Source organism: Macadamia integrifolia, chromosome 8, assembly GCF_013358625.1.
Source record: "Macadamia integrifolia cultivar HAES 741 chromosome 8, SCU_Mint_v3, whole genome shotgun sequence".
Taxonomy (NCBI): Eukaryota; Viridiplantae; Streptophyta; class Magnoliopsida; order Proteales; family Proteaceae; genus Macadamia; species Macadamia integrifolia.
The window spans coordinates 3,988,062-4,003,658 of NC_056564.1; the positions used below are offsets into that span (position 1 = coordinate 3,988,062).

A 15,597-nucleotide genomic window follows, 5' to 3' on the forward strand; every position below is an offset into this window, starting at 1 on the left:
TTCCAGATTTTTTTCATTTCCGTACCTTCTTTAGCCTTCGGTGAGCACCAAGCAATTTCAAAATTAGAGGGATCAGCAAGAGAGAGGGGCCTGGCAAATCTTGTGCGTGCTTGTGTTTATTTTCCATTTCCCTTTTTCATTTTTTGTTGGTTATTATTTCAAATTGAAATGCATGTGAAAAGGAGAACTCAATTCCTGCTGTACAGGGCTATGTACACGAAGGTTTTTGTATAGCTGGAGTGCTGGACTTCCCTAAACCCAATCAATAAAACTGGACAACTAGAAGACAATCAAATGAACCAAACCAAAACGAAAGGTTTCCTCACCCTTTAGAGTAAGCATAGTCCCATCAACTTGCAGCATGAAGAAGACATCATTTCCATCGTGCAAAGCACCATTGAAAAATGGAAAACAATAAAAAACGAATCGCCTTTTACGATTAAGAAAACGGCCGACAACTCAGATAAGACCTCGGAATAATCTCCCAAATCAAAAATACCTTAACAGTTATCTTCCCCATGTATACTCCCTTGATCTGGGTCCAAAGCAGGGAGGATAGAAAATTCAAAACCATCGACGCCCGCCCAATCATCTGCGTGACCATCGAGGGTGATGATTCCAGGCCTGTAATCAGCCTGGATTCGAGCCTGAGGGTTCAAATCACAGCTCCAAGGACCTGTTTCTTTGTGCAAGTTCACGAATCCAGCGGAAATGGAAATAATGGTTGGGAGCACCAACAGGCATCGCCTCATGTGAATTTACCGAATCTATAGGGTTTTTGGTATAATGGTTAAAACAAAAGTTGTTTAATGGTCATTTTAACTCCACACTTAACATTGATTGACGGTAAAGGATTTGAGAATAATTTGGTGAAACAGAGGGGATGGTCTTATCATTGTGGCATTCTCCAAGGGGTGGCGCGGTAAATTTTTCTTATTTATTTGTAGACATATTTTGGCATTCTCATTCCTATTCAGATCATGTGAGCTTCTTATGGATCCCATATAGATGATATCATTTTCTAACCAATGTATAAATTTCTTCTTACACGCTCTTATAGGAAATCATCTCCCTTTATTTATTTATGGGATTGAATTCTCTATCCTAGCACATGGCCTATGCTAGTACTCATTGTGTCTATCTCTATTTTTTCCTTATGAAATGACATAATTATTGTTATTGGAGGAGAAGAGAAGACTTAAAGAGCATTGACATATAGATATTTTTTTCACATTCATCTTTTATTTATTTATGAAAAAAAATTTGTTACAATTTCAATAGATACTTTTTTCACATTCAAAATGGTCGCGGTACGTGCAGAAAAATAGGAATGCAGAACGTTCGGAGCCGATGAATGTTCACGTAAGTGATATGATTGACATGTATTAAATATGTTAATCCTGCTAATAGAGTTGTAAACAGTTACAACTCTGTTTAATATTATTAATATTTAAATAAATAAATAATAATAATCCCAATATAAGCGGACTTCTCCTTTGATTTCGCTTAGAAATCTCGATCCTCTCTCTCTCTCTCTCTCCTTGCTTCTTTTTCAAGGTTGTTCCTTCTTTCTAGGGATGTCAATTGGGCGGTTTCGGTTCAAGAATGTATGAGTCCAAAACCAAACCATTAAAAAATTTTGGTTTTCGGTCGGTTTCAGTTTCGGTTTCGTTTGGTTTCGGTTTAATTCGGTTTTTTAGTATCGGGTTCCTAACGATTTGGTTTGGGTGTAACTCTTTTCACATACTCACAAAATAAAAATAAACCAAATGCATTCATCCATGATAGGATATGATGATCCAAACAAACATTAAAAAAAAAAGACACAAAAAGCCCACAGATTGACGTTAATTGATGAGAGCTTTAGAAGCGCTCGCCTTCTTTTCAAAGAAAGTGGCAGAAAGACATACTACACAGAAGAAGCCGCACAATTCCAAAATTTTCAGCCGCTAATGTGGACTTGGACTCTTGGCCTTGTCTTGGAGAATGAAATATATTAATTCATTAATTATTGAGTGAAAAACGGCTGCAACTCCAAAGAGAAGGATATATAGTATAGGACTATAGGTGTCAAATAGGGTTTTTATTTTCAACCAATTATTGGGTTGATCGATCGGTCCCATCAGGTGCCCATCGGGTTAACACGAACCGAATCGAAACTAATAACTTCTAATACCCCTGATCCGAAACCAATCCAATTAGCCCTCGGTTTGGCTCGGTTTGGATTTTTTCAGTCGATTTCGGTCGGTCTTATCGGTTCGGGTTCACTTTTGACACACCTACTTCTTTCTTCTTTTTCAGTGCTCTCCAGTTTGGTTGAAGTCTTGTATTCATGGTAAATTCCCATAGGTTAATAATATCTACCCAAGAAGTAATAATAAAATCTTAGATATTCAACAGTTTTGTTTACTTTATTAATTCAAATTTGTCCTCTGCCATACATGTAAGCTTTACTGTCCAAATCCCTTCCCTGATGATTAATATGTAAACATGGTATTTTGATATGTGTGGCCAAGTCTCTCATATGCTCAGTGCCTGAAAATAGTTATGTTGATTTTTTTCTTACCTCATCCTATTTTGAGAGAGAGAGAGATGATGATGATGATGGCGGTTGTAGAAAGAAGGAACAACATTGAAGAAAAAGCGAGGAGAGAGAGAGAAAATTGAGATTTCCCAGCATAATCAAAAGAAGAGTCCGTTTATATTGGATTTTTATTTTTTATTTATTTATTTATATAAAAAAATATTAGACAAATTACGTAACCACGTCCATCATCTCTCTACCCTAAAAACTAGGAATTAGTTACAATATAAAAAATTAATAGATGATTTAAGTTAATCTAATATTAAATAGACAGTTAATATTAAAAGAAAGTGAAAATAAGATTACAATACGTACGTCCTGCTACCACTCGCCCTTTTTCTATTGCTTTTATTTTCTTTGAAAAAATAAATTATATTTGGAAGTTACGTTTTTTCAAGACATCTATTGATGTGGCATGCAAATTTCTCTTCACATTGACAACATAGGATCCCTCTTCTCTTATTTATTTAGCTAACTATTACTGATGAATTGAGGACATTTATTTGTTGAAAATGTACATATGCATGATTAATATATGATCGTATCTTTATTAGAAATAAAAAAAAATTTTTGAATAATTTCATATTAATTCCATGTGCAATTTTTTAATAATCACATGTATTCTTTTTCTTTTTTTTCTATTATACCAAACTTGCTAAGTTTGATACTATGCAAAAAAATGTGGTGTAGCCTACGAGCCACTCAAAGTTTAAGCTGTTAGCTAGAGATGACCCGAAGATATTCCTAACAAAAAAATAAAATTAATTCTAAAAAGAAAAAGGACAAATATTGCCCTGTCGCGAGTGTGCATTTCCCTGTCAATTGAATTTACTAATATTTTGATTTAAAAAATGTGGTTTCCATTATTTAGAACACATGTGTAGATTCATCCTCACACCGGCGGCGTTGGACACCCTCGCCGTAAAAACAAAAGGGAGAGATTTGTGGATCACTGATACTCAGAAACTGAGAAAGTAAAACATCGATCCATCGATCAGTTACCGCTCCATCCCCACCGAAGAAAGAAAGCTACACACGATACGACGACCTCTCTTTTGACTTATTTCATCACATCTACGTCTCATCTGACGGCGATGGGGACTCCCTCGAACCAGAGATAGAGAGAGAAGAAGAGATTTAAGCTTTAGTACTAATTATACTTGTAAAAATTCCTCTCTCTCATAATCTCATTTGCTTCTCTTCCCTACGTTAATAAATCTTCTAATATTGGATTAATTACAAACTATACAAAGGAAGTAGCCCTAATAAATACACTTAAAGAAGAGTATATATGTCGAATGGAAAAAAGAAGAATTCCCTTGATTATATCGTACGCCTTCTCTTTGAAGCGAGTAGCTAGGGGATTAGTTGTCGGAATCTCTGGCGGCGGAGGAGGAATCGGAAAGTGTCTTCTGTATCTTTTGGCTTGCTTGCTCCTCGGATTTCCCTTCTTCTCCTCTGCTTCTCGCGTACTCCTGGAAGAAATCCTTGTTCTCTTTCTCCAGTTCCTTCCATACTATCCTCAGTAATATATGCAAATAATTGTATAGATTAGAAATCAAATGGTAGCTAGCTAAGAACTCTATTCTTCTGCAACTAAATCTCTCTAGCTTACAAGACACAGCCAATAAGTATAGAAAGTTATAGTTACCAGTGGAGGTGATGACTGGTTTTATATTTGCATGCTTAGAGAGAGCTTCCATGCACTCTTCTTTGCTCATGTGGAAGATAATACACTTCTCAATCAAGTGTTGCACCTGCAATATTACTTCATCATCATCATCACTACTAATAATCCATCCAAATGATCAGTTTAATTGTATCATCGATATAATAGAGACACTAATAAGGAAAGACTAATGATGAATCTAACATGAAACCCTACAAGGATCAAGCCCAAGAAGAAAGCAGAGATCTTAGTGATCGAGTTAATTACCATGTGAATATATGAAGCAGAAGATGAGTCCCCCATGATCTTGATCGTCGACTTCCTCCTATTAATTGACACTTCTTCACTAAAGAAGAACCAGATGAAGAGATGAGAAAAGAATGAAAATCTTGAGAGATAGAGAGAGAAGGAAGAGATCAGGGGAAGAAAGATGAGAATGACGGTATCTCTATGAGGGATTATATTAGATTAGTTGCCACACAGAGGGAGGGGGAGAGACAGAAAGATGAAATTATATTAATATAATATGACAAAATATAATAAAAAAAGGGTGAAAAATCAAAATAAAGAATAATGACAATAAAAAGAAGGAGAAAAAAAGCAGGAGGGAAGCGGAAGGGGTAGGGGTGGGGCCGGAAGTCCCACGTGGGAGATAGAAGATAATTGGTGGAGAGGTGATTACGGGAGATTTACAAACAGCCACCTTAACTCTCATAAGCAACCTAATGTTTCACGTGACTGGTGGACCCACTCCACATATCGGGATTCACCAGTGGAGATTGAGCCTCCCTGGATTAGAGAACCTACGGGGCTATGCTAGAGGAGAGAAAGATACGACAGACACGTAGACAAAGCAAAAGCTTGGCTAAGTACAGAACGCTACCCATCAACCAATAACCATGCGTCAAGCAACTCTTAACCCATTTCACTTTCGGCCATGGTTCATATAATTGGAATCGGCCTCTTCTGATTTTCATGCCGATTTTGATTCCGACTCTGTCAAAATAGGTTTGAATCCTAAACATTTGATACCGTTTGCTATATTCTAAAATCAAAATCATCAGAATCAGGATCAGGATTGATTGATTTCGACCCAACTTGGAATTGAGTTGATCCGATTTGACCGATTCCATTGATGCGGTAAGTTTTTTTCAAGCTTTGCACTGTTAGTCATCAAACTATCTGAATTTTTGGCGTTGTTACTGCTGTAAACCCCAAAACATCAACCACCATTGTTACCGGATTAAGAATCTATGACCCTGGATACTAAGAGGTAAGAGTTGATGATGACACACGAGTCCAATACCATAATCACATCATAAGTGGTGAAATTTTTCTTCCTCTTCCATAAGTGAAGAAAACTTAATCCACTTTTAAAAGTTCATTATATCATTGGTTTTGTTGGTTGCCTATTCTCCTTCTACATCTTCATGGTGGAAAAAAATTAATGGATAAGTGCATCTATCACACACTAAGGTGTGCTAGTCTCCCCAAAGATTAGTTGAGATGCACATAAACTGACCCGAACACCTTGATTAATAAAAAAATAATCACAAACTAAAGTGTGCAACCATAGTGACTCAAATTTGAGTTCATTCCATGAGGGGAGCAATTGTTGCTGCCTATTCACTAAGAAGTGATTTCATTATACACTTCGGCAACCAACATCACATGCCGTTAGATTTTTTTTCTTCTTAGAATAAATTACACTCCCCTCCCCTGTATGTTTCAAGTATTACACAATCCTCCCCTGAAAAGTTTAAAATTACACTCTCTTCCCTTCTAAGTTCTAGATTCTATCAACCATACCTTGATTGTGAGTGAAAAACCATTAAGTAAAAAATCATGTTGTACAAAATTACTTTAAATTTCAAAATACCCTTAATCTAATGGAGATGACCTATTTACCCTCGACATATATTGTCCTCTTCTTCCATGACATTATCGTACATTAGCTTTAACAAAAACTCTATGAATGGTCAAAACCAATCATCACTCAAAAGAATTTGGACAGCTGGACTATCTTTAGGACTTAGAGAGCACTGGAAGCTCATAGACATAGATTTAGTGTATGGTATCTGATCAGGTATCAGTCATCTCGGATATTGATATGGATTCGTATGGATCAGCCGGTATCAAATAATTTTCTTTTGATGTTGCCCAAAAATAAAAAGGTTCACTTTTATACCTAGTCTACACCATTCCACCGATATGATATCTGTCAGGTATAGGGATTGGCGACTGACAACACCGTGCAATATGGGGCCTATGGGCCAATACCTTGAACCATGCGTACAAGTATGGATCTAGTCCGTAGGCTATTAACTACAAATATTTCTCAAGTCTAAAATAAAAAAAAAAAAAAAACAAGTAGAATTGCGGGCAAGGATGGTTGCTCACATGTTAGTTCAATAAGCACGAAAAAAATAACTAAACCTGTAGACTACGATTGGTGACATTTCAAAAAACGTTTCTAAAGTTTTTTGGTTATATGGGAACACAAAAATTTAATAAAACGTTTGATACATTTATGGTGTGTTTTGTTTTTCTTATTTTTAATTAAAAAAAAAAAAAACACACTAGAAACAAGAATTGATGAAACAACAAAAGTTAATTCCATTGTTCCAATTTTGTTAAAAAAAAAATTACATTAACACAAACTGAAATTTCCATTTTTTATACGAACCACCAAATGCAGCCGAGTCTTCTACCTTCAATTTCCTTTTATTATTATTTTTTTTAATCCATAATTACTAATGATTGTTATGAAATAAAAGAGAAACCCGCAAGATAAATTTCTTTTTCATAAAAATGATATTTCCAAAACATAGGAGAGCACACCAACAAGTATAACAAAACAATATCATACATTGGAGAATTATAAGGTCATATCATGCGATGAGAGTGTGATAGAAGTGCTAGCATACTGATGGCGCAGATAACCATTTCCATAGTTACATTACAAGGAAATTTTTTATCCTTACAGAATAGAGGAAGAACTTTATTTGGTACAGCTAGTACCAATACCAATACCAATACCAATACCTGACCAATACATTGTCGTATATGTTCTAACTTCGTACCGAGAGCAAAACCATCTGATACAGCCTGAATCAGCCAATCCATATCAGTATCGGCCAGGCCCGATATCAATCCGGAGACTAAGATCACATATATCCAATGATCTCTCTCTCTTGAAGTAATCTACTAGATGATTCTGAATTTCACAAAGAATAACACAAGCCAAATTTTGTGTATAGGTAGCCCCAATGTCATTTTACCTGCTCAAATTTGCCGAGTAACTTCTTATGCAATATTCAAGCCAGCTGATATAGAAGGGATTAACGAATGATACACTCTAGAAGACCAAATACCTGGGCGTAAATGACTAATAAAGCCTCCAAATTTGAAGATCAATCAACATCTTAAAAACAAAAGACAAGAGGTGGTCTGTTAAAATAAAGAAACATTTTTGTCCTCTGCTTTGGACACGTGAAATTTTTGTCCACTTTCCTCTCTCCTCTTTTGCTTCATAATTTCTAATTTTATTTATGTTTTTTCTAATAGGGTCGTTTCTGTTGTCTTCTTCCCTCTTGGTCCTCACCATCAACATATTCCTGACCCCAGAGGCTCAGGATACAGTCCAAGATGGTGAGACTTTCAGCTCTTGTCCCAAGCTTCAAACAAAACAAAACAAATATTTTCTTGTCCCGATCTAGTCCAATTGTCCAAATATCTCCTCCCCCTTCCTTTTCCTCAACCCTTCAGTCACTCAGTCCTCAATCATAAATCTCACAAACTGTCCAGAAGCCTACACAAGGGATACCAGCACAATTAGGTACAACACCCAACCATAAAGTCCACACAACATCCTCTCATAACTTCTAGGAGGCAGTTTTCCTTCACCCAAAGTCAAGGGAAAATCCCTTTTATCAGGATACAATTTTTTTTTGGGGAGGGGGGTGTTTATATTATCGACATTGTACAGTAAGAGGCTTAAACACCCAAGATGGGTGAAATTTTCCTTCACCCACGGTGCAGGAAAACTTTTCTTAACTTCTATTGTATTCTTTGCTCCAGAGGGGAAACAAATTTCAATTCATGCTCAATCTGCCCTTGGCCGCTAAAAGCACTAGGAAAAGAAGGGCAAACCCAACATACAGCAATAGAACAAAAACATCTCAATGGGGCAAAACCCAACAGGGCCTAAATAAGAATGGCAACCAGTCAGGTGCAGGGTGTTTCATTTGCATTGTCCCCTAGACTACCTAGGACTTGTGTCAGTCTTACATGGTAATGGGCAGTGATGTCCTGCAGGGGACTTGGGATAAACCCTTCCCACTGCCATCCCTACTTTTAGCTTGCAGCCTCTCTGATGGGGACAATCAATTCAACAAATCTCCCCAGGGAATGTACCAGTCTCACTGTCTGAGCAAAAATTTACAGGCCAGCAATGAACAGATAATTAAACAGTAAAGCTTTCAACTTTGACCATCAATGAGGCGGTGGTGCTAATGGTTGAGGCACCACGAGTTTTGAGATTTGAGTGTGAGCTGCTGAACGGTTAGCACACTCATAGCATATAACTGATTGGGTGCACCATTGACTTTTCCACAAAACTTATGAATATCAAGAAATGAAAGAATGATAATAGACATACCACACTTGGGTGCTTTAGCAAAGATGCATCGCAGAAGTTGCCACCATGATCACGGGAAAGCAATATCCGAACATGTGGGACGCTCTTCCAACTTTCTCCAAGGGCAGGCTTAAGAGCACCTCCATCTCCTCCCACCATGTGATTTGTCACCTTAATCAAGGCATCATTAAAACTGTCACTCTATATAAGATTAAGAAACCATGATGGAAAGCAGAAATATCATTTTAGTCAAAAGTGACAAATTATTCTTTGGAGGTAGGCTTCCAGCTATACAATTGATTATGTCATGATTCCCACCAGTCTAAAACACCCTGGAAAGGCAACAATTTCTCTTATACTATTCCAACTACTAATCTTTTCCAGGACTATAGGTTCTACTCCTTTGCATACATGTTTTAGACTAAAATGATGTTGTCAACTATGTAGCCGGCTACACGTATCATGTTTTGCAATAAACTCTAATTAAAACAATATCTGCTGCTGAAAGAATTCATGTATTTTCTGACTTCATGCAGGTCTCAATATGTCTAACTCAGCTACCCCACCCCCTTTTTATGTATTTGTTTTTCCTTCAATATTCAACTCCAGAAAGCATTGTAGTCTCATAGGTGCACAATAAAGTTATTATTATTTTCAACTTTTTCCTTCCTGGTAGAAATTATTATTAGTTTAAGAAAGTGCACCAACCGCATAACCCTCCAAAAGCTCCACACTTCATCTACACAATTCTTAATATAAGGGAAATATCATCATTTATCTTTCGCACTTTAATTATGATTCATCAAATAACATAAGCAATTTATTACTGTTTTTACCACAACATAAACTTGACTCCTATCCAACAAAAGTTTGATGTTTATATCTAACTAACTATCAAAGGAAAAAATTACCTCCAGAATTGGCCATCATATTGCAGGCTTGTCATACTAAATAGCCTTGTCTTGACTAAATGGGGTTTGGTTACAAGAATCCAGTTTTACCATTCAACTCTTTCTGAAGTCAACTTGAATGGCAAAACTCTTGACAGTAGATAGAGAGTTAAATAGGAAACAGGATTCTTGTATCCTACCCCATTGAGTTATGTTCTCTCCCCATGAATGACAGTTGTATGTACATAATTTCACGGCTCATTTTATTGAGTTGAAAAAATATTTTGTTATATACCAGTCAATGGTACTTATAAATATGAATTATATGACTATACAGAACCATATATACACACATAAAATGTACAAAAACATATGTAACATCTGTTAAATAAAAAATGAAGGGCCTTGTTATGAGACACCCACTTAGGTGGTAAAACAAAGTCGCACTTGAGATACAATATCTGTTACACGGAAGCTCAGATAGGGCCCAAATTTTGTGGGCAGGCTGATCCCAAGGTCCCCTGCCCACATGTCAAATTTCAGCCTAATTCAAGTTAGCTAGCTGGCAAAACCAACCACACACACACACACAAAAAAAAAATCCAGGACAGTGAAGAGGGTGCATGGGACTATGAGAAGGTGCACAGACATACATGGGGGTATGCATTACATTGGAGGGTAACTGATTGAATTAAAGGCCGAAATTTGGCACCCAGCCAATCCAGACCTTGATCTGTCCATCCAAATGTCGGAACTGCCAGCATCATCTTACAAGTAGGGACCTTTGCTATCAAGTGATGTTTCAAAAGATAACCACCGGCGATTCTTGACTTCTCCCAACATGGGTATTTAAGTAACAAGATACATACTTTGGGTTAAGGGTTAGGCCTGAGCCAGAGGCCTCAACTCTAACCCTAGCCAAAACTCAGCCTGACCTCAAGATGGAGTTTCCAACCCTATCCTAGACAATTGGCTGAAAAGACCAGACCAGCCTAGCCCGGGTCAAAATCAGGGCCCAATCGATCATGTTTAGGTTATAGCCTGGCCAAAGTAGTATCCCTAGTTAAATCCAACCCCAATTCTTAGGATAGAGGGACCCACCAACTGCACCAAATAAACATAATCAGTCCAATGCATGTGATTACTGCTTTAGATACTACCAAGGAAGCTGGTTCTCTCCCCCCCCCCCCCCCTCTTCCTTTTCCTAGGTTTTTAGAGTTCAAGACTGTAACTAACCAATACAGAGAGATTGAGCTCGTGTGCTAATTTCTTTAGAAGCAAACCAGCTGAAGTCATCAAAGAACGTCCTGCAATCCCATAAAAATGACAAATAAGTTTGCCATGTTTGAGTAATGCATACATAATTTAAGTACAAACAAATATAGCCAAAAAAAGAGTACAAAAAAAATGGTTACTGCCAAAATAAAAGGAAAATAAATCCAAGAAAGAGTACACCAAAATGTTTTAACCAAAGGGAAAGGTAGCAAACAAATACATCCTTTTGAACAGTTACTTGTATACATAGTTGTCAAGGTCAAGGTGACTAGGCGACCCAAGGCGCTGAAGGGGTGCCTAGGTGTGCAGTAGATGTAATATAGCACTGATAATTTTATGTATTAATGCGTATATGCAACATAGAAGCCATATCAATGCAATATGATATGATTATGTTGGTAATGACCAAAGATGACAAAACCAATATATAAGAAACAAAGCATAAGATAAAATATAAACATGTTCATAAAAAAAATAATAAAGCACTAAACATAAATCAATGTAAACTCGCGAAGTATTCACAAACTCATATAATTTGTGCCGTCACAAGCCTACAAGGTGAACGCTAGGCATCCATGGCGGTCAGTGTGTTGTTGCCTCGGACCCACGACGGTGCTTGGACGCCCATACAACGCCTCACCTAGGCCACCTTGACAACTATCCTTGTATATAAGCACAATTACTCTGATTATGAACATACATCCACTGAATCTCATATTAACTGTGTTGTCTGCAAGCTCAGCTCATACCAAACTCAAGGTGTCTAAGAAAGACCAAAGATTCAGAATACATATTGACCAGCGATGGAATAGCAGGATTATGTTCATGCCATTAAAGAAGGATAGATTGGTGATGTGAGCAAAAAAGCTCAATACTGCCAGTGGATTGCTGATCCACCATCCAAAGCCAATCCATAGGGTATTTATGGCTGGCCACCTAAATTTTCCATGTGGAAGGGTGATAAAGCAATTCCAATCACTGGCTATCTAGGCAACGGTCTGATTGGGCCACATGATAAATTTCAGATACAAATTCAATCACAAACCCTCCCGTCTATTCACATGCACTTTTGGTAGTCCTGGATTTTCCAATGTTTTTATTTAGCCACTAGACTAACTCTATATGGGCTTAAGCTTAACATGTGGGCAGTTGACTTTTGGGTCTACTTGTCAACAAAATTTCAACCCCATCCAACCTGCCGGATGACACCAGGTGTGCGGTCTATAGACACCCTACGGACAGAGCCATCCATAAAACCCACTCCCAACATGACACCACCTTAAAAAACAACAATACCCACAAAAAGCAATGACAATTCATGCTTACTACCCTGCATGACAACTTTGACCAGAAGACAAGGTGGGCCATAAGTACGATATAATTTTTTGACTATCCAGATACCATTCAGGTAACTTGCTTAAGCAGCTTGTGTATATCCAATATATACCTAGGAAGATTTGGTGTGCAAGGATGTATACCATTTGCACCATTGCCTCCCAGGATTGGGGTTATGAGGGAGGAGATCGAATCAATTATAAGCAACTGCACTTGATTATCTCCAGTGAATTCCTGAGGCAAATAGACAGATATAAAATATCAGGAAATTGATTTCAAAAATAAAAGCTTTGAGAAGGATTTATTTGGATGAAAACCTGAGATCTCAATTTGGATTCCAGCTGCTGCAGCACATCCAACAGGGAAAAAATGTCAAACACTGAATAACTAAATATGTTGCTCATCACTCTTTCAAGAATTCTTTGTTTTTCCTGCAAAGTAAAAGAGCGTTAAGATCAGAGTCTCACTCACTGAAGAAATTGTTACAAATATATATATATATATATATATATAAATATTTGAAGCATACAGATATGAAGACAAATACCATGGAGCATTATTGAATAGTTGAATCCTAGCAACTTCTTAGGTGGCAAAAACCTATTCTATAAATTTCAAAATATATATTTTTTGATAAGTAAATATGTACATAAAAATTCAACCAAACATTTATAAAACCACGGTTAAATGATTTAATCGATCACTTCCAAAATCAACAACAACAACAACAACAACAAAGCTTAGCCTTATCCCAATTAAATGGGGTCGGTTACATGGATCCACAAGTATTTGAAAAAAAAAAAAAAAAAACTTTGGGACATCCCACTCATGAACTATCTGCAACTCGAATCCTAGCCAGGCAGCTCTGTTAGATGCCATACTTGAGTGAAGACTTAACTTTTGCATGTCTCTACTAATTAACTCATCAATGGTCAATTTTGGCCAACCCCTAGCCCTTTTGGCTCCATTCATTTGCATCTGGTCACTCCTCCGTACTAGGGCATCCAAGGGCCTCCTTTGAACATGCTCAAACCATCGTAACCGACATTCTCAGAGCTTATCCTGAATTGGGGCAATTCCTAGATCCAATCTAACATGGTCATTTCTTATTCTATCTCTCAGGGTTTTTTCACACATCCATCTCAACATCCTCATCTCAGCGACATTCAACTTATCTATCTTATGCTTCTTGACTGCCCAACATTCTGCACCATACATCATAGCTGGTCTTATGACTGTCTTGTAGAATTTTCCTTTAAGCTTTAGAGGAATACGTCGATCACATAACACTCCAGACGCCCCTCTCCATTTCATCCATCCTACTTTAATTCTGTGGGAAACATCATCATCAATCTCACCTTCTTTGTTTAACGTAGAGCCCAAATATCTGATTCAGTCATTTTGCGGGATCTATCTCCCCTCGATTTTCATTTCCTCGCTATCAATCCTTGATCGACTGAAGTTACACCTCATATATTCCGTCTTCGTGCTACTTATCTTGAGACCTCTCGATTCCAAAGTATTTCTCCATAGTTCCAACTTATCATTAATCTCTGTCATTGTTTCACCGACCAGAACAATATCATCTGTGAAAAGCATACACCACGAGACCTCTCTTCAATATTCTTGGTTAAATAGTCAATGACAAGTGTAAATAGGTAGGGGCTCAATGCTGATCCTTGATGTAACCCAATATTAATTGGGAACTTAGCACCTTGGCCTCCCACAGATCTCACACTAGTCACCACATCTCCATACATGTCTTTAATAATACCCACGTATTTACTTGACACTTCTTTCTTCTCTAAAACCTACCAAATTAAATCTCTGGGGACCCTGTCGTAGGCCTTTTCCAGGTTGATGAAGACCATATGAAGATCCCTCTTATAGGTTCTGGCTTTTTCCATAAGCCTCCTAAGTAGGTAAATCGCTTTTGTAGTGGATCTCACAAGCATGAAACTGAATTGGTTCCCTGAGATATTAGTTTCTCTTCTTAAGCAAACTTCTATTACCTTCTCCCATAGTTTCATAGTATGACTCATAAGTTTTATGCCTCTATAGTTGTTGCAACTCTGGGTATGGCATTTATTTTTGTAAATTGGAACAATACTGCTTCTCCTCCACTCATCATGCATCTTTTTCGTGTTCATAATCTTGTTAAAAAGCTTGGCTAACCAAGCAACTCCATGTGGTCCCAAACTCTTCCACACTTCAATTGGGACCTCATCCGGACCTGGTGTCTTCCCTACTTTCATCTTCCTTAAGGCTTCTTTAACCTTGGTCACTCTTATCTTGAGTACATACCTATGATTCATGTTGTGGAGCAGGCTACTCGAACCACAATCATTCTTTCCAATCCTTAGAAGTTTTCTTAAATTCTCTCCACATACTGCTTATAGAATGAAAGATAATCAACAAAAAGGCGGATATATAACAGACTGAGATGAAACATAGAATATGAAAATTACTACCTCAACTTAACAGCATATTCAAATCAGTTGACTAAATAGGTCAGCTGACGTCTTGTACTGGTAGACACTTAGTAGGGCGTAGTTGACCAAGTAGCCAAGAAATCCAAACTCCTGTATAAGTTGTTCTGTATGTCAAAGTAACTGGTCTATGAGCTAGTTGTGATGTTGTTCACAAGTGGTACATATGTATGTCTCCATGTGTGCATATCATGAGGTGGTGGCTGGTGCTAACACAAACAGTAGATCGCAGTCTGGTGAGTGAGAATGACACAGGCATCAAACTGGAAAAGAAGCTAAAAAATGTCCTAGTGAAACCAACAGGTCAAAGTCAACAGAAGTTAGCTGCAAGATTGTTTCATAGATAAATTATGCATAAACAAGGCTTTTTAGCTGTCTGGTCCTATCAGTCAGGGTCCAGTCAACAAATCAAAATACACAGGTTAGCCCATCGTCTCCAAACAAAACCTGTCAAGGGGAATGGTTCCCAGGATTAGTGGTTTAACCGCAGGAACAATATAGATTTTACAACAGAGAACAAAACCACAGTTGGGAGGCTTGGATTCAACTCATTGGTCCCCAGTGCGAACAACCCGGGAAGCAGAGTCACAGGAAGGGAGAAAGGAGAAATAGGACCCGCACTGTAATTTGAAACTACTAAAGGAATCAGGTATAGTTATCAGCAAATCCCTTTTAGATGAGGTAGCATATGGCACGGCTTTTTTTTTTTTTTTTTT

The 15,597-nt window shown here is 37.6% G+C and overlaps 2 protein-coding genes across 6 annotated transcripts in view; both read right to left on the reverse strand.

Annotated features, from left to right (window-relative positions):
* Window positions 1–3,718: 3,718 nt before the first annotated feature.
* On the reverse strand, window positions 3,719–4,755 carry LOC122087476. The gene is made up of 3 exons (XM_042656628.1): window positions 4,521–4,755; window positions 4,236–4,341; window positions 3,719–4,100 (listed from the first exon to the last, which is right to left on the reverse strand). The coding sequence occupies exons 1-3, from the start codon at window positions 4,554–4,556 to the stop codon at window positions 3,949–3,951; spliced, it is 294 nt and encodes a 97-aa protein (XP_042512562.1). The 5' UTR covers window positions 4,557–4,755; the 3' UTR covers window positions 3,719–3,948.
* Window positions 4,756–7,101: 2,346 nt separating this feature from the next.
* Window positions 7,102–15,597, reverse strand: part of LOC122087379 (DNA repair protein RAD51 homolog 4) — a 12,216-nt gene continuing 3,720 nt past the window's right edge. For 2 of the 5 annotated variants that reach the window (XM_042656483.1, XM_042656485.1), the window contains exons 6-10: window positions 12,710–12,823; window positions 12,536–12,626; window positions 11,019–11,089; window positions 8,914–9,063; window positions 7,617–8,064 (exon numbers count right to left, since the gene is read on the reverse strand). In XM_042656483.1, coding sequence (XP_042512417.1) covers window positions 8,026–8,064; window positions 8,914–9,063; window positions 11,019–11,089; window positions 12,536–12,626; window positions 12,710–12,823 — 465 coding nt within the window. In that variant the 3' untranslated portion in view covers window positions 7,617–8,025. Of the gene's footprint in view, window positions 7,535–7,616; window positions 8,065–8,913; window positions 9,064–11,018; window positions 11,090–12,504; window positions 12,627–12,709; window positions 12,824–15,597 lie in introns of those variants that run through there. The other 3 variants (XR_006142744.1, XM_042656484.1, XR_006142742.1) reach the window with 3 other exon arrangements.